Raw genomic sequence first — 18,797 nt, 5'->3', positions numbered from 1 at the left:
ACAATACCTTTGTTTTATGTATTTATTTTTATGTGGTACTGAGGATCAAACCCAGTGCCTCACACGTGCTAGGCAAGTACTCTACACTGAGCCACAACCCCAGCCCCAAACCTTTTGCTTTCATCCTATGTTTTTAAAGTGTGACTGTTGTAGATAGTATATAGTTGGTTCTTGTTTATCCATTTTGCTTTTCTGATACTCTTCTTCTTATTAAGGAGGTAATAATCTGTAAACAAACCCTTATTTAAATAATCCCTGCTGTGAGTCTTGTATCAAGTAAACAGCCCCAGAGTTTTGTTGTTAATTGAGCTCTCTGATTTTATATTTTAATTTTTGACCTAGGTAAAGATTGGCATGATAATTTTGTCAAATAACTTTCTACTGAAGATATAAAGAGTCTACTTACTGCTTTAGGAAAAGCTCTATCAAATTTGGAAATTTTTACCTTTCTAAATATTTTCTGGAGTTGTTTAATTACATCTATGATCTTTGAGGGACCCTTCCTGTTCTTTAACTCACTTGTAATATATCCTAACTATATTTTCCACCAGGAGAACCTGAGAACTTTTCTTCTTTCATTCTCTTAGATTTCAAGTACAGAGCTTGTCATTCTTCCCATTCCTACCTTCCGTCAGCCCCATCCTGTGCAGTTTCCTCCTGTTCTGTTTACTTTCTTTCACCCTTATCTGCAGGCACCTACTTTCATATGCATGCAGTACATTATTTTATTTGTTCACGCCCTTGTGATATGCATAGTGTTTCATGTGTAGTATTTTAAGTGCACATAAATAACATTATAGACTTTTTCTATTTTTCCATGCTGTACCATGTTTTTAAGATCTATTTATATTGCTATGTGTACTGCTAATATGCTGCTTCTAACGGTGGACTTTTTCAAATTAGAGCTCTTATAAATGCTCTATTTATTTGGGAAATTAGAATTTGCCACAAAGTGTTTCTTTGTATTCAGTACCATGGTTCTCTAGAGCTTTATTAATTGGTGAAAAAAATTAAACTCCAATACTGTTCCCAGAGCCTATTTAACCAAAGCCTACCAGAATGGAAATCTGCCACTTTCTGGAGAATCAGGTAAATGCAAATCTTACATGAAGATGACCCGTCCCTCCAGCTCCTAAACTAACACCCTGGGAACAATGTCCCTGCTGCTCCTGCCCCTCCACAGCTTAGGTACTTGTCTTTATTAGATGCCTTGGGTTTATTTTCATAAAATCCTGCTACATTTCCCCCTAGTATAGCAGTTAAAGGTTTCATGGCCCTGCACCAAACTAATAGCCCAGAATAGCTACATCCCAGGTAGCTATTGTCGGTGAGCTTCACTTTGGGTTGCAGTGTAAAGAATTCTATATATTGTTGAGACTTCTGGTCCAGCAAAATGGCAAGTGCTACAAATAGCAAGTCTTTGGCCACAAGTTACAAAACCCCAACTAGGATTATCTTAAACAATAAACACGTGTATTATCTCACTCTATTGAGGAAAAAAAAATCAGTGTTAGCTCCTGTGGAAACAGGCAAAACTGAATTCTGAGAGGCTTGATGCAATGATTGCTTATTGATCAGTCCCCACAAGTTTGCTTGGGGCTGGCAACTCTCATGGGCATAGTTGACTCCTCAGATATCCCAGTGCTTCCATCTGGTTACTGCACCATGTATGGCACATGGCTGGACTAGCAAGGAAAGAGAGGTGGTGGATCACACAGGTTATTCTAAGGACCAGGCTTGGAGTGGCCTTTTGACTTCTGCTCATGTTCCACTACCAGAAATCAGTCTTCAGTCATGTGAGCCCTTTCTAACTACAAAGGATGCTGAGGCACCAAGTCTTCATGTGAGCTTTGAAAGAGGACAAGCTGTGATGAACAATGAGCCACATTCCCAACAGGAAATCCAGAACTGTAGAGCAATTTTAGGGCTGGCTGACCTCATAATTCAGTAGTGTCATCAAGTCCTGGAGTTTGTTCATCTCTCTCTACCCTGCCATCCTCAGAATGTCAGCTTTGTCCTCAGGCTAGCACTCTCCCTGGTTGAGAAATGGCTATTAGAGTTCCAGCCATCATGACCAGACCTGGCAATGTGCTGAGGAAGGACAGGACCATCCTTAGGAATTGAGGGAACCCTTTCCCAGAAGCCACCTGGTGCTCCTCTGGTGAGTCTTGCCAGCACCAGACTAGTCACAGTTTACCCCTGCCACCCGGGGGGTGGAGGTGGGGGTGGGGCTGGGGTGTGCTTTCTTCAGTCATGTGAAGGAAAACCTTGTTACTACCTGAATCAAACCAAGCCTCAGCCAATAACAAAGGAAAGTGGATGTTGACTAAGCAACTAACTGTCTTGCCACAGTCCATCTCTGTCCTCATGAACATCCTTTCATGTCCATAATCAAGGTCATGACTTTCCGTGACTCCTGCACTGTCCTCAGTAAGCTTATGCCCGGTGTTGCATGTTCGTTGATGCTCTTGCGGTGCTGTTTTCCATTATATTTGCTTGTGTATAGGGAAGCTATTGATTTTCAGTCACCTCTGTTGATTTTCTTTCATCCGTATGTGTAAATTGCTTTTAATCTTTCTTTTTGGCACAATATTAGATGCTAATTAAATATTGGAAAGAATCCAAAGGTAAAGGGATCTTAAATAAAATATGGAACAGAGTTGAAGAATAAGAGAGCAAAGAATATTATATTTTTTTCTATAAAAAAACGAGTTATCATCACCTGAGGAAGAAGTGGGATTTTGTGCTTTTCTCAAAAGTTGTTTTAGGAGAATGCTGTGAGTGTTTGGCAGGGGAAAGCATGATTAGTAAATAACATTTCTAAAGGGTTTCTGAGTGCTGTAGAGAGCTTTTTTCCCCCTCTTCTCTCTGAGAAGAATAAGAGATATAGTTGATGTTCATAGAGAGAAATTAAGGAACAGAAATAAGGCAATTTGAGTTTCCTCACATAATTATAATCCTGAACAAACCAGAGCCAAGGTCTTGGGTCACTATCCATTGAGGAAAATAGATTGATGGTAGCCAAGGCAACGGTTCTTGAAGTGAACTCTGCCATCTCTTGTGCAGTGACGAAAAGGACTTGAACAACCCAGTATGTACCCCTTTCCTTGCACACACACACCACACACACACCACACACACACACACACACACACACACACACACACACGAGTGCATACACACAGCACCTCAAGACATATTCTAACACCATATTGATTTATTCTAAGGAAAGGCATTAGTATGCTTTCAAATTAGTGGTGATATAATTTTTTTGGAGACATAGATTAGCATCCTGGTATCCACGTTTGCCTTTTACATAAAATGACTAGTGGATGAATGAGACCAGTACTAACAGCCTTAGGTCCCCATACCAAGTGAACTGTACATATCACATCATTGGACAAACACTGTTGTTACATGCTGGACCATAGAGGTAACTAACATACCCTTTGCTATTGAAGAACCCTGGAACTTTGGAACAGTGTGAGGAATGCACAGCAAATAATCAAATTTTTAAAGTGTAGCAGTTTAGAATATGGGAGTATGTTAGACATGCTAATCCATAGAACTTTTTTGCGAACCTAAGTATAATTTAACTTTATATAAAGTTTTCCTTTTAGATATCCAAATGAAGATGAACACAGTCGCTGGCAATTAATTTGATTCATATTTTCAATAAACATCCATTTTACTAAAGCATACAGACCCATACATAGATTTCAGAGCTTTGTGAAAAAGACAAGCTTATTTGATCTTTTTTTTTTTTTTTAGAAAAAAAGAAGGAATATATTTTAACACTGATGGCAGGAGAGAGGTTTTTGGGAAGTCAGGGGACCTCCAAAGCAAGGGACCCTCTTCTCTCATTTTTCTCTAGTATTGTCACAAGCTATTCTCCTGAACACAACAGTTGTGCTCATGTATTGGGTTTCTTTTCTATGCCAGTTGCCAATTTCCTAGAAACCCTGAGCAAAATAGAAATTTAAATAGTTGAAGCTAAGTTTATTCACACACACCCTTCTGCGTTGGGCTGTCTAGCTTCCCTAGCAGACATCTGTCTCCTCATAACTACATTAAGACAAAACCTTTTCAGCAATTGCACTGCCTGGACCATATTGTCCTCCTCTTGCTGCATCCAATGAGGCACCACGCGTTGTCAGACCATTGTGTATGACACCAAGACTGGCCACTCTGTCAAGGGATAACTGCCAAGTCCCTCTTTGTGGAAGCTTATTTTCCTCTTGTCATTAACAAGTAATCCATGGGGTGATGCTTTGAGGCAGTGTGAATATTTGGCTTCCCAGCGACCTTTACCCAAGAACAGCTACTTCACGCACACCCTATAGACATAGACTAGTGGATTCCCTCTTCCCCTAGTGGGTTTTAATCCATCGATTTCATTCTTTTTAATGCTCGTGTTGTTTATAAATTGGCCAGGAATGTTTCAGACCAGTTTTTGTCTGTATCTATTGACCTTGTTCTTGTTTATCTTAAAGCACTTACTTGCTTTTCTCCTTTTTTCAATGAGATACTCTAGGCTCATCTTGTAATTACCCTGTGCCAGACATGGTATCAGTCACTCCTCCAAGGAGTCCTGGTTTCTTTCAGTGGAGAATAATATTTACAAGCCAAGTTTGGCTGTTAGATATTGGAATAGTTTTTCAAGATTCTTCATTTATAAGTTCATATCGAAACCTCCCAATTGTTTTTGCTTTTATTTTAAATCAACTTTATTTACCTGAACTAAAAGGTACTCATTTTAAGCATTGAGTTTGCTGCATTTTAGCAAATTTCTACACCCTTGTGACTGTCACCTTAAAACCTTTGCAGCCTTCACTGCTGCAACTTCTGATCTGCTTTCTATCCCAATAGATTAGTTTGCCTTTTCTAGAATGTCATATAAGTGGAATTCTGTAGTCTGTAGCATTTTGTCTGGCTTCTTTGACTCGGCACTGTATTTTTTAGACACATCCTTGCTGTTGGGATATCAATCATTCAGGACTCTTTGTTGAGTAGTGAGCCATTCTATGTGTATGTAACAGTTTCTCTTTGCAAATAGATGTACTTTTGTGCCATTTCCAGCTTATGGCTATTAGGAATAAAGCTACTGAGAACATTTAGGTACAAGTTTTTATGTGGATGTGTGATTTTTGTTCCCTTTCTTAACCTAGAAATGAGATTGCTAGGTCATAAGCATATTTTTTAACTATGTAGCAAGCTGACAATTATTTTGCAAAGTCATTTGTAGCTTTTCTTTACTCCCACTAATTAGAGACCTAGTTACTCTGCATCTTCATCAACTCTTGGTATTATTAGTCATTCTAGTGGGTAAGTAATGGTTTCTTACTATGGTTTTAATTTTGATTTCTATGATGACTAATATAGAGCATCTCTTTATGTGATAACTGGTCACTTATATATCTGATGAAGTATATGTTCAAACCTTGTCCATTTTTCAAATTGGGTTGTCTTTTTTTTTTTTAATTGAGCTACAGAGTTCCATGTATTCTGAATACCAGTCTTTGTAAGATATGTGTGTTGGGATGTGTGGTGATATTTTAGAAAAATAAGGACAACCCAGTTTTGGTGTTCCATTTATCCATTGATGGACATTGGCTTTATTTTGTATCTTAGTTATTGTGAATAATACTGCAGTGAACATGGGAATTCTCTTAACAATGTTGATTTTATATCTTTGGCTACATAGACAGTAGTGGGACTGCTGGATCATAATAGTAGTTCTAATTTTTAATTTTTGAGGACTCTCCACAGTTTTATATAATGGGGCTAATAATTTGCATTCCTATCAACTGTGACTAGAGTTCCCTTTTCTTCCATTCATTCCCACCCACCCCCACCCAAAAAAATGAATGTCCATTAATTCCAGCATCTCCTTACTTTGGCATCTTGTCAAAAATCAGCTGACCATATATAAGAAGTCTAAATTCTTTAATCTCTTTTATTGATCTATATATCCATCTTTACACTAGCCCGATGGTGCCTTGATTATTATATCTATAATAAGCAAAGCCCAGACAGTCCATATCAGGATTCACAAAATCATATGCCTTAAAGTCATAGAATTAAGTAAGTCTGTTGTGTAAGCAGTATAACTTTTATTTGTATTGAAATCTAAGGACTAAAATTTCAATCTGGTTTATTTTTCTCATGGTTCCCACCTGGTTTATTTTGGAGGATGTCTTTTTATACACACACCTTGCATATTAAATACAGAGGAGCATTCCTCATTTCCAAAATACCATGACCTCCCCACTTTCTTGAAATTCATGGCCCACTGGTCTCCTACGTTAAAGAGAGGAATCTCTCCATGGCAGCACAAGCTGGAAACAGTAGTGATTGACACAGCCTCAGCAGCAATGCTGTGATGGCCAATGGTAGGGGGCAGTGGCTAACGGGGGCCAGCACTTCTGAAAGCAACGTAGACACTCCATGCCACTGTTGCCGAACAAAATGTTAGCATGGTTTGCCAGATTTTCAGAGGCTAGGAATCTTTTTTTTTTCCTTTTGTCAAATTTTTTTTATTTGTTATGATTAATTATACCTAACAGTAGAATGCATTTTGACACATACACATAAATGGAGTATAATTTCTTATTTGTCTGGTTGTACATGCTGTAGTTACACAGGTCATGTAATCATATATGAACATGGAGTAATAATGTCTGATTCATTCTATTATCCTTCTTACCCCCATGCTCCCTCTCCTCCCTTCACTCCCCTCTGTCTGGTCCAAATTACTTCTATTCTTCACCCCCACCTTTTTGTGAATTAGCATCCGCATATCAGAGAAAACATTTGGTTCTTTGGGATTGGCTTATTTTGCTTAGCATAATATAGAGGCTAGAAATCTTTGGATTTGACTGCATCTCAATTTAAAACGCAAAATTCCTGTGCAGGCCAAACCAGACTTTCCTCCAGGGCCAAATGTAGTTGCATGCTCCAGCTTTCTAACTCTAGTCTGCACAGTAAATAAGAGCACAGAAAGTAATTGAGAAATTGACTCCGGTCTAGAGGATAAGTCGCACCGACAAGGTAAGTAAAGGGTAAAATTGATCACCTTTGGAGCTTTTGAAATGGATCTTTTAAAAATGACAATAATAATGTAAAATAATAATAATAATAATATCAACAGACTTTAAGAATAGTTTTAAATTTATAAAAAAATTGAGAAGCTCCTAGAGAGTTTCCGTATCCTTTGTAACCAGTTGTTAGTCCTGTGATCATTAATATGGCACACATGTGACACTTGATTAACTAAAGCCTGTTCTTCATTCAGATGTCCTGCTGCCCTTTTCTGTTCCAGGAGCTCATCTAGGACTCCACATTATACTTAGCTTTCTTTTCTCCTTAGACTCCTCTTGGCTGTGACAGTTTCTCAAATTCTCTGCTTTTGATAACCTTGACTGTTTTGAGCAATCCTGGTCAATTATATTATAGGATGCACCTCTATTAGACTGTGATTATGGCTTTGGGGGACAAGACCAGAGAGACAAAGTGCCATTTCCATAATGCATCAAGGACATATACTAGCAATGTTAATTTTGGTGGTCAGTTGTTCCATCTTTAGTCATTAGCAGCTGTTTCAATTAGTGTGAATTTGTTTAGAGTTGCTATTTAAAAAAAAAAAAAACACTTCTCTACTTAGTGGCATTACAAGCTGCTCTAGGTTCATCATTCATATTTCCTATCACACTCCTAGAATCAGCTGTTCTTCAAGAATCCTTGACTCCTTTTGTAATAGAATAGTATTAGAAAATACCACAGAGATAGTATGCACCCTGGATATCAGGGGATGAGAATGACACTATCAACATGTTTTATCACTGTGATGTTAACCTTGATCATCTAGCAGAGACGGGACCTATCAGGGTTCTTCACTGTAAGGGCACCCCCCACACACACACTCCATAGTCCATTCTGCACTGAAGTTCTCCAAAGGAAATTCTTACATGTAGCCCACACCTAAGGATTAGAGAGTTATGCTCTACTAAGGCAGAATGGAAGATATCAATATAAATTATTTGGAATTTTATGTGGAGTTTTGTTCCCCATTTATTTATCCATTTGTCTGTAATCAATGTGGACTCGTGGATATTATTTTATACTTTTGGTTGTAATCAAATAGTACTTTATCTTGTTCTAATTCCTTCAACTTTAGCAAGTGACAGCTCTGTCGGTTGATTCCTGTGTGCCTTTTGCATGCCTCCATTGCTGGGGAGGTTGAATTTTTGCTTTGTTTTTGAGTACTTCCTTACTTTCTAGTTCTAGAAGTTATCCCGGAGTCATCTTGTACATTTTTGGCCCCTAAATTCAGCTACTTCATCAAGTAGATCCAGTTCCTTTAATTGGAGGATGGCATTAGACCACCATCTGTATGCTAGGGGCACTCAGTGCTGCTGGAGTGCCATTCTTCTAGGCCCTCTTAACTAACCGAGCAAGGGAGTGTGTGTGTGTGTGTGTGTGTGTGTACACTAACCTACGGAGACACATATATCAGTATGTCTACATGTAACCATCTATGATTAAACTATGTATAGTTCATACTGATGTCTTCAACTGTGTTACCACATGAAACATTCTAGTCTCCTCTTATGAATATGTTTATTTTTACTCCTACAGTGAGAACTAGACCCCCAAAGTCCACCATCCAAAATGGATCTTTTTTGTTAAGAAAAGCAGGGGAAATACTGTGAAGTGTTCCTGTGGAGGACCTGTGGCCCTTCAGTCCCTTTCTTCCTAGAAAGGTTTTGGTCTTCCAGAACCCAGTGGTTGACATTCAGACATTGGGCTCAGACCATGCTAAGGTCCTCAAGGAAGCCCCAACAGTTCCCCCATCAGGTCAGATTTTCTGCAACTTCTCTCACAACACCATTTCCCTTGCAGCCCTTACCAGTATAAAAAGCAACTAAGGTTATAATTAGTTGTATCAGTGTTTTGTTTTGTTTGATTTTTTTTCTCCCAGAATATTGTCTTTGTGAGGCAAAGACCCTCTCTGCCCTGTTCAGAGCCTAGCAGGTGCCGAGCACCTCTAAGTATGTGAAAAACATTTATTGAGAAAAATAAAGGAGGCATATAAAAAATGTTAGACTCAATTTTCTACCCAATGAGATAGGAGAAGGATTGAGAATATAGCAATAAGGACATTTCTGTTTTCTGGAGTTTTTAGCTCCTCAAAATAACTTGATTATGCACCTCAAAAGTTCATGCTGCAGAAATGGCACTGTATGGAAATCAGAATACACCAAAAAGAAAAAAGAAACCAAGACAGCATAAAGTTATGGAAAGGACACCAAATGGAATGAGTAGCATTGAGTTGAGATACAACTAAGAAGAAAATGGATCATGAAAGTATTAGAAAGCAGATGCAAGAAAGAAGAGGGGCAGAAGTTTGTGCCAAAGAAAAATATGGGTATGTCACATCATAAAAATGTTGTTCTGTGTTAGAAAATACCAGATGTCTATGGACAATGAAATTAGAAGGGTCCTTATTTCTAGGTCATCACTCTGTATTCAGATCTTCCTCATATTTGCAGTAATGTTTCCTTTGTGTCTTTAATTCATTGGGTCCCATTGGATTTGGTGGATTTTGTGCATGCATGCACATGCCTGTATGTGTGTGTGCCCCACTGAAATTGCTAGTTTAAAAAACAGGATACAGAGTGCCACATTCTTTATTGTAATTCTACTCCTTGAGGTTGCTTATAGCATTTTAAATTTCAGAAGATCAAGAACTTACTTTCTTTCCCTTTGGAGAAAATAAAACATGATTTCAACTAGTACCGTGTCCTCAAGGAAGCTGAAGGCATTTGCTTCACTTTTTCTGTTTTCCTCTGAGGGTGCTCTGATGATGCCCTGTATGTGATCTTCTGAAGTGTTCCAGTCCCTGGAGCTGGCTGGTAGCTGGCTCCCCACCACCACCACCACCATCACCACCCTCCTGCAGCTTTAAACACAAGAGCTGGCTATTGGCAAGAGTCACCAGACATGGAATACATAGTAGCTACCTGCCTCCCTCCTGTCCTAGAGAAGACAATGTGTTAAACAAGTACCACCCACCCTGGAATAGTTTAAAGGGTATTTATCCTGGAGGAGTATGGAGAGAAACCATTTGTCTCTTGTGTGTCCTTGATAATCATTGGGTGTTTGGGAATTACTCTGGTCATGAGAGTGGATGGTTACCATTGCTAATGCAAGCCCTGCGCACTTAATTGGGAGTCGTAGCAGGAAAAGTAAATGACAGAATGGGACTCTGACATTGAATATATATGAAAAGTGCCCCTGGGATTCTGACCTGTTTGTAACATTGTAATGCTTCTAAATTTGTGAATTACTCCCCCTTAATATCAGTTGCAACTAATGTTTTGAATTAGAGCTCAAACCATGCACTTTAAAGTTGTGATGATTGTGTAGCTGCTACATTGTGCTAAGAAAGTAACAAAGCTTTTAAACACAGGATATTTTAGTTATAGAAGGGTACTCATACTTTTAATAGTAAGTCATTGTAACATTTTCCTCCCTGTCTGCCGAGAAAGGGACTGCCAAGTTATCCTTAAAGAACATAGATTGAGTGAAAAGGACAGAACAAAAGATAGATCCCAAGGGGGACATGAAGAAGTTCTGTAAATAGCTGTGCTATTTTGCTTTGAAATGTCTGGCACTCTATATAGGATAGTGGTCGTGTGCAGAGGGGCCGTGATGAAGCCATTCCACAGCAAATTTCAGAGCACTTCAGACTGCAGGGGCATCTGGATCCTTTCAAAATTTTCAACTATTTAAATGACATCTTTTAAAAAATTTAGCATACCTGCACTGCATCCTCTTGCCACATCACTTGCTTTTATACAATTATCACCTCACTTTTTTAACTTCTAACCCTCCGGAAAAATAAAACTTGGACAAATGTTAGCTCTGAACTTCTCTCAGAAATCTGGAGTATGCAAACAAAACCTGTGAAGTGTTGCTTCTTTGATTCACCTCATTACTTAGAACCATAGGTCATTCTGTGTTCTGTGGGAAAAATCCTGCATGTTTCATGGCTCTGTTTAAATAAAAAGCCTGCCACAAAACATGCTTAATTTCTATGACCATATTTAATTGTCTTCTTCCTAGCCATTCTATAGAAATAGGTTAATCTCTTTAATGGCAGTTTCTCTTTTCTTGAAAAAACATTTTTTTTAACCTCCTTTTCTTATCTGTTTCCCTCTTTGCTTATAAGCATCTCTTTTGTACAGCTCATACATATACTGGTTGAACCCATATTTAAATTACTACATGGTACTTTCTCACTTTTCAAGAATTATTGGGCACTTGCTGTATGCAGGGCAAAATTTCATGCCTTCTCAAAAGGACATAGAAATCTGAAATAGGGGTCTTCTCACTAGTTTTCTACAGATTTGAAAATTTACTGCACTGCAAAAAAAGAGTTTGGAGACAAAATAAATCATAACCTTTAAGGAAATATTCCTCCCAAAAGAGCTCAGTACTATTTTTAGTGCCTTATAGATATAAAGCCATTCTGTTAATTAAAATATGTATTTATTAGATTATACTTGGCTTCTTTGTATGTTTGGTATGTTTGATATGTAAGATAAATTGAAATGTTTTCATTTTCCACAGTATATGAAGGAACAGGAGCCTGAAAATAGAGTGAGTTGAGGACAGGAAATTCTATTTTGGTGAAAATATTAGTATATTTTCTAATTTGTTCCCACCTGTAATAACGACTTAGGATGTAAACACATTAAATATTAATATTGATTCAAGAATTAAATTATCAAAACATTACTAGGGGAAATAAAAGATGTAAATAAAGCGGGAGGAAGATTATGTTTGTGGTAGATCAATGTTATTAAGGTGTCATCTGAGCTAAATTGATATACAGATTCAGTGCAATCCCTATCAACATTTTGCTGAAATTGACAAGCTGTGAGATTTATTTGGAAAATAAAAGGACCTAGAAAAGTCAAAAACACTTCCAAAATGAAGGAGAAAGTTGCAGGATTAACACTGTCTGATTAGAAGACTTAAAATCTACAATAAATCAAGACAATGTGGTATTGGCATTGTGATCACCAAGTAGACCATGGATCAGAATAGAGCTTCCAATAAATCTACACTCTTATGCTCAACTGGTTTTTGGCAAAGATGCAAAAGCGGTTCAGCTGTTCTAAGACAAATAAATATATTTGGAATAAAGTAAATACAACAAAAATAAAAGGTGTGGGAAAAAATACCTTTAAGCAGCCATTCATACCACATTCAAAAATTAACTGAGAAATGGATCATAAACTATAAAGAAGAGAAAGCCCTGTGACCTTGGATTGGGCTAAGCTATTTTGGATACAACACCGAAAGCATGATCCATAAAGAAAAAATTGAGAAATTGGACTTGATTAATATGAAAAACTTCTGTTCTTTATAAAACAATTATAAGAATTAAACATGAGCTACAGACTGAGAGAAAACTATAATTTCTTGCCCATGTTTCATGCAGGCACTGGAAATGGGGCTCCCCTCCGTGGAATAGGCTGGCTGCGAAATAAAAGCTAAGAAAAATAGAATGATGAAAAAAACCACAGGACACAGAAAATATTTTCAGAAAACAGAGGCAGGACAAGCTAGCAGATCATAGGAACTGAGCTTCTATATTAAAAACCAAAATGGAGCCCATGCTTGCTTGCTTTATATCAGGGGACATCAAAGGTCTTCCATAGAATGTTCTTCACCAGAAAGGATTATAGGTGGGCTGTCCAGTTCCCAATGGGCTATGCCCATCTCTGAAGCAACCAGGAGAGATATTCCTAGCAGAGGAAGATAAAGGTCATGTGCCTTGAGCAATCTATTATGCGGGAGAGCCAGGTTAAACCTAAAAACTCCCTGGCTTCTTGCCCAGAGAAGATCCTCATGGGGTTTTCACGGATGGCTCCCTGCAATAAATCATATTTCTAGTAAAAGATTTGTATATAGAACATTTAAACAACACTGAAAGCTCAATAGTAAGAAAACAACCAATATTTAAAATGGGGGAAAATTCAAATAGACTTTTCACCAAAGAGATACAGGTGGCAATAAGTACAATAAGATATTAAACATCATTAATCATCAGAAAAATGCAAATTAAAACCACGGTTGACAATACTGATACCTATTAGAATTGCAAAAATTGAAGACTTGCCATACCAACTGTTGATAAGGGTGTGGAGGAAGTGGGGCTCTCATACACTGCTGATGGGAATGTGAAATGACACACACACTTTGGAAAATGAACTAGCAGTTTGTATAAAGTTAAATATGTGGTGCAGTCCTTCCACTCCTAGGTATTAATATTTAAAAATGAAACCTACATAGACTTGTATACAGATATTCATAGTAGATTGATCTCTAACATACAAAAACTCAAAACAACCTACATGTCCGTCAGCAGGTAGAACAAGCTGCTAACCATCCAATGGAGTACTGTTCTACAACACAAAGGAATGAACTATTGATACACGTTGCAAATGGATGAATCTTCATATTAATGATGCTGAGTGAAAGGAGCCACACTTACACACACACACACACACACACACACACACACACCACATGCTATATAATTACATTCATATAAAATTCTGGAAAATCCAAACATATTGTAGCAAAAAGGAAATCAGTAGTTTCCTGGGGATGGGGCAGATGGGAAAGGACTGGAAGGATGGATTTACAAGGGTCACAGAAAGACTTCTGTGGGTACAGGATTTATTAATTATCTTTGTAGTGGTAATGGTTACAAGGTACATATATATGTCAAAGTGTGCCAAACTTTACATTTAAAGTGTTCATTTTGTTCTGTATCCACATTTCCGAGGTCCCCAAGGTTATCCACTTATTTGGAGATTTACTAGGACTCCCAGCACTCGGTGAATAATTGTACTCATGGCTAACGTTTACTGTAAACAACACAGAATACAAAGTGGATTAGGAAGAATAAAGACATGGGGCAGAATCTGTAGGAATCTGTGTACCGGCTTCCTCTGTTCTCCCCTCCCTTGAGTGAGCAGGCAGAGCACACATTCCCTCCAGCAGCAGAAACCTAGCTACAGATGTGCAGTGTGTATGCCCAGGGGAACCAGTTTAAAACTTCAGAGTTCATGGGTTTTACTGAGAGCTGGTCATGTAGCTACCCCTTGCCTACCAAAATTTTTGATTTTAAAGAATAAGTGGGTGTTTAATACCCCAAATAGGCAAAATAGCCTTAGCAGCGTAGGACATGTTTCACAGGCAAGTTCCCCAGCTAAGGGCCAGCCTTGCAAATGGTCCTTTTAAAAAATGACAGTCATGGGCCTGTACTCTTTTTTTTTTTTTTTTTTTTAGTCTGTACCTCAGTAAAGCTTTTTTTCTAATTATAAAATTTAGAATTTGCATAAGATAGTTGTGATTAATTTATTGAAAAAGTGATAGAAATATAAAAGTAGTAGTTTCAGATTTGAGGAAGACCAGTGCAATGAGACTCTTCTTTACCTGAAACGCTTCAGGCCCTTTAAATCTACTGGAATAAGGTAGGACATTAAGCTTAAGTGAAATTGGGGGTGCTTAGCTAGTGGGAGCTTCTAATTACTTTCTAATAGCATGACTTCTGTTCCAATTGTGTTTGAAAATGTTTCCCAGCATATCACTATTCTTCATTTCATTAAAAATTTGATAATCGGTATTTTAACCCTGGGTTACCCAATCGTGGTGACCCAGTTCAATTTTATAGCAAATAAAAGATAAAGCGCTGGTGTCAAAATTATAATTACCTCAACAGCAGGAGTTGTTTTTTGATGGCCATGGGCTCCAGCATGCTATGCATCTGCCCAAGGAAGAGTGCTAATTTGCATTCCAGTGCTGTGTGGGCTAGCAGAAGATGGCAATAGAGATGGTTTTCCTTGGAAATGCTGCCTGAAATTGACAAGCTTTCTTATGAACATTTCCCCTTAAAGAAGTACAGCAAATAATTTTCAGATGAGGGTGTGTTAACTGCTATTCCACCATGCATAACCATGTGGCAGGAAGAATATCAAATACTTCAACACCTGTGTGAGGCATTTATCTTCTCTACTTTGGCCTGACTGCCTTGAAAGGCAGGTATTTTTTTTTTTTAAGGGTGTGTGTTTCTTTTTGTCACTGTGTAGGATGCCTACTGTCCTGGGTCTGGATCCCATTATTAATGTCCCAGCCAAGATGTCTGTGTATATACAGCTGTAAATTAAAAGAAAGGACATTCCCATGGCTCCTCTGAGTGCTGCTCTTACTGAGTCATGAAGTTCCCTGAAGGGGAAGTAAACCTTCTCCGTTCAGAAGATACAAAGTATTGTGTGAAAGATTCAACTTTGAAACAAATGGAAAATATTCAATAGCCTCAACTTAGCTTCCAGTAAGTGATTCAGGTATTGACACCTGCTTTCTATTAAGGCTTGAGCTTTAAACCAGCCGCATTTATACTAGTAGATGATGAGGGCACTTAGTGGCCAAACCATAATGAATTGGGCTTGCATATATACCTACGGAAGGCTTCTGTTTAGAAACCTTCATCTTTTGAAATATGTACCACCAATCCCTCGGATTTCTTCTGTGTGGGTCATGTTCCTTTCCTTGCTTCTTTTCCCTAACAAAACTTAAAACACATCTCTTTCCCCCTTTTGTAGATGCGAACCACGCGTAAGGTTTCTGTCTGGCCAGTGGGCCTGGTTGGTGGTCGACGCTATGAACGTCCATTGGTGGAAAATGGAAAAGTCGTTGGTTGGTACACCGGCTGGAGAGCAGACAGGCCTTTTGCCATCGACATGGCAGGTGAGGAGTGTGATGGTGACATTTGTTCCTGCCTGACTGCCCTTAGGATGCTTCCATTTACAACAGGCTCCATGAAAAGGAGGCTTTAAAAGCCCAATTTGGATAAAATCCTAGATCATAACATATTCAGCAGGTAAAATATTTAAACATTCAAGATAGGCTTTTTGGTTAGTCCATGTGGAGATTGATTTTGGAAGTGATCAGAAAATGCTTATTCCTTTCCATTTTGCCACCTCTCTGACCCTTTATCTAACAAACATTTACAAGCCAGGTACTGGGTTGAGCATTGGGGTTTGGCAGTGAGAATCAGACCTGGCCCCTGTAAGCTGGAACCTTTTGGTGCCTCTCTCAAGAAGACTGATTCATATATTAAACACATACCAATTTTATTGATACCTTTAGTAATAACTTAAAATTGACAAGCCGTTTTAATGCTTATTGATAAATTTGATGCCTTATTTATACATTCATTAAGTAGCTAAAATATAAAATGGATTACTAGTTTTTTAAGCATTTCTTAGCTTTGAGTATAACTTTTTTTTTAAAGAGAGAGAATTTTTTAATATTTTTAGTTTTCGGGGGACACAACGTCTTTATTTTATTTTTATGTGGTGCTGAGGACGGAACCCAGTGCCTCACGCATGCCAGGCGAACGCACTACCACTTGAGCCACATCCCCATCCCTTGAGTATAACTTTTATATTTTCATCCAAACCAACCAACTGAATTGAATCAGACCTTTAGTACACCACAAGTTTTAAAATGCTATTTTATCATAAAGTGACTCATTTTCTAGAGGTTATATAAAATAATGCCTCTGATTATTGTGGAAGGTTGTAGTTTGGAATATGAGGCTGAGAGTTGGGAAAAAAAATCTGACATCCGTAACCTGGAAGATGAAGGCAGAAAGTCTTCAAAAATTGATCTCATCCATCACCAGGGCTGCCTGTGTGTCAGCCTGTGCTTGCCCAAAACTTTGTGTATATTTCCCAACCACAGTCAAAATCTCTGTGCTCAGAATTTTGATTGATGAAGGCTGTGCTGTGAACTGGATTCACCACTTTTATTCTGATGATACTATAAATGGAAGGGAGCAAGAGTTGAAGAATGCGAGGAGTAAGTTGGGGGCCAAGCTCTCGTGAATGGCTGGGTGGTGGATCTGCCACACTGCATCATGAGAGAGGACGAAATAGGATGTCTTTACTTGGCATTTAACAGACATTTCCAGAGCACCTGTTTTTTGGGGAGTGTATATTGTGATCTTTGATCCCCAGGGCAGTCTACATCTCTTGCTCTTACCTGGTCACCCTCTGCCATGTCCTTCATGCCCTGACCTCTCCATCCTTCTCACAACCAAAGCCATACCCTTGGTTTTCATATAGCCCCACAGCTAGGCTGGCTTCTCAGCCAAAATATTTACTTGGAGGCAGATGGAGTAGCCCATGAGTCATATTTGGAAAGTCTGATGACTCTCGAAAGAGGCCTTTCCAGTCTAGTCTGAGTCTATAGTTGTTAAAATATAAGGCTGATCGTAATGTGTCTTTTGAAAATTGAGCCTCTGGCTTGACTGCAGATAGCCTTGGGCAGAAAATTTAGAGAACATTAGTGTAAGTCTTTCCACTTCCCTGGGATTTAGTGTCCTGTGTGAAATAAGGAAATGGCATGAAATGACCACCAAGGTCTGCTAATAGATCCTTCCTCTTGCTAGTTTCCCACCTTGGAAAGAGCAAATACAATACAATACAAAGGAGTCAGTGGACAGATCTTTGGTCCTAATATTTCCTAAAGCGACCACAACTGCTACTATTGTTGTTGTTGTTGTTCCTCCTCCTCTTTTAATTTTTATTGTAATCATTACCACATATTACTTTGCTGTTTGAGATGGGATCTTACTACATTTCCTGGCTGGTCTTGAACTTGTGGGTTCAAGTGATCCTTCTACCCTCAGCCTCCTGAGTATCTGGGATTACAGATATGCACTACCACACTCAGCTTGCACATAGTAACTTTGCAAATTAGTGGAATTTGTTGTGATATTTTCACCCATGTATGCATTGTGTATTGATTATGTCCAGTCACTTGTATTCTATGCTTAACTCCCTCCCTGCTCCCTTCTTTCCCCTTGCACTATCCCTAATAATCCCTCTTCTACATTCAGGTCATTTTTCTTTATTTATTTTTAATTTTCACATGTGAAATGTATAACACTTGTCTTTCTGTGTCTAGCTTATTTTGCTTAATGTGATGTCCTCTAGTTCCATACATTTTCCTGCAAATGACAGGATTTCATTCTTCTTTACGAATAATACTCTATTGTGTATATTTACCATATTTTCTTTATCCATTCCACTATTGATAGAGACCTCAGTTGATTCCGTATCTTAGCTATTGTGAATAGTGCCCCCAAAACATGGGTATGTAGGTAGGTATCTCTTTTTATGCTGACTTCATCTCCTTTGAATATGTAATCAGGGTTGGGATAGCTAGATCATATGGTGGATGTATTTTTAGTTTTTAAGGAATTTTGATACTGTTTTCTGTAGTGGTTAAACTAATTTACATTCCCACCAACAGTGTCTGAGTGTTTCTTTTTTCCACATCCTCACCAACATTTGTTATTTTTATGTTAGTTAGCTGTTCTAACTGGGGTGAGATGGTATCTTGTGGTTTTTATTTGCATTTCTCCAATAGCTAAAGATATTTTTTTCACATATTTATTGGTCTTTTATAGTTTCTCTTTTGAGAAGTATTTGTTCAGATCATTTGGTCATTTTTAATTGGATTACTTGTTTTTTGTTGTTGTGAAGTGTGAATTATGTATTGTAGATATTAACCCTCTGTCAGATGAATAGCTAGCAAACATTTTCTCCCATTCTGTAGGTACACTCTTCACTCTATTGATTGTTTCCTTTGCTGTGCAGAAGCTTTTTAGTTTGATGTAATCCCATTTGTCAACTTTTGCTTTTGCT

General features: G+C 38.2%; 1 protein-coding gene across 1 annotated transcript in view; it reads left to right on the top strand.

Annotated features, from left to right (window-relative positions):
• B3GAT2 (beta-1,3-glucuronyltransferase 2) overlaps positions 1-18,797 on the top strand; it is a gene marked incomplete at its 5' end in the record, with an annotated part of 63,365 nt that overhangs the window by 18,618 nt on the left and 25,950 nt on the right. Inside the window, one exon of the mRNA XM_081293998.1 lies at positions 15,684-15,828. Within this exon, the coding sequence (XP_081150124.1) occupies positions 15,684-15,828 (145 nt within the window). The remainder of the gene's footprint in view (positions 1-15,683; positions 15,829-18,797) is intronic.

The sequence above is a fragment of the Spermophilus citellus genome (assembly GCF_964194105.1).
Source record: "Spermophilus citellus genome assembly, chromosome: 5".
Taxonomy (NCBI): Eukaryota; Metazoa; Chordata; class Mammalia; order Rodentia; family Sciuridae; genus Spermophilus; species Spermophilus citellus.
This window is presented reverse-complemented; position numbering and strand designations above follow the sequence as displayed.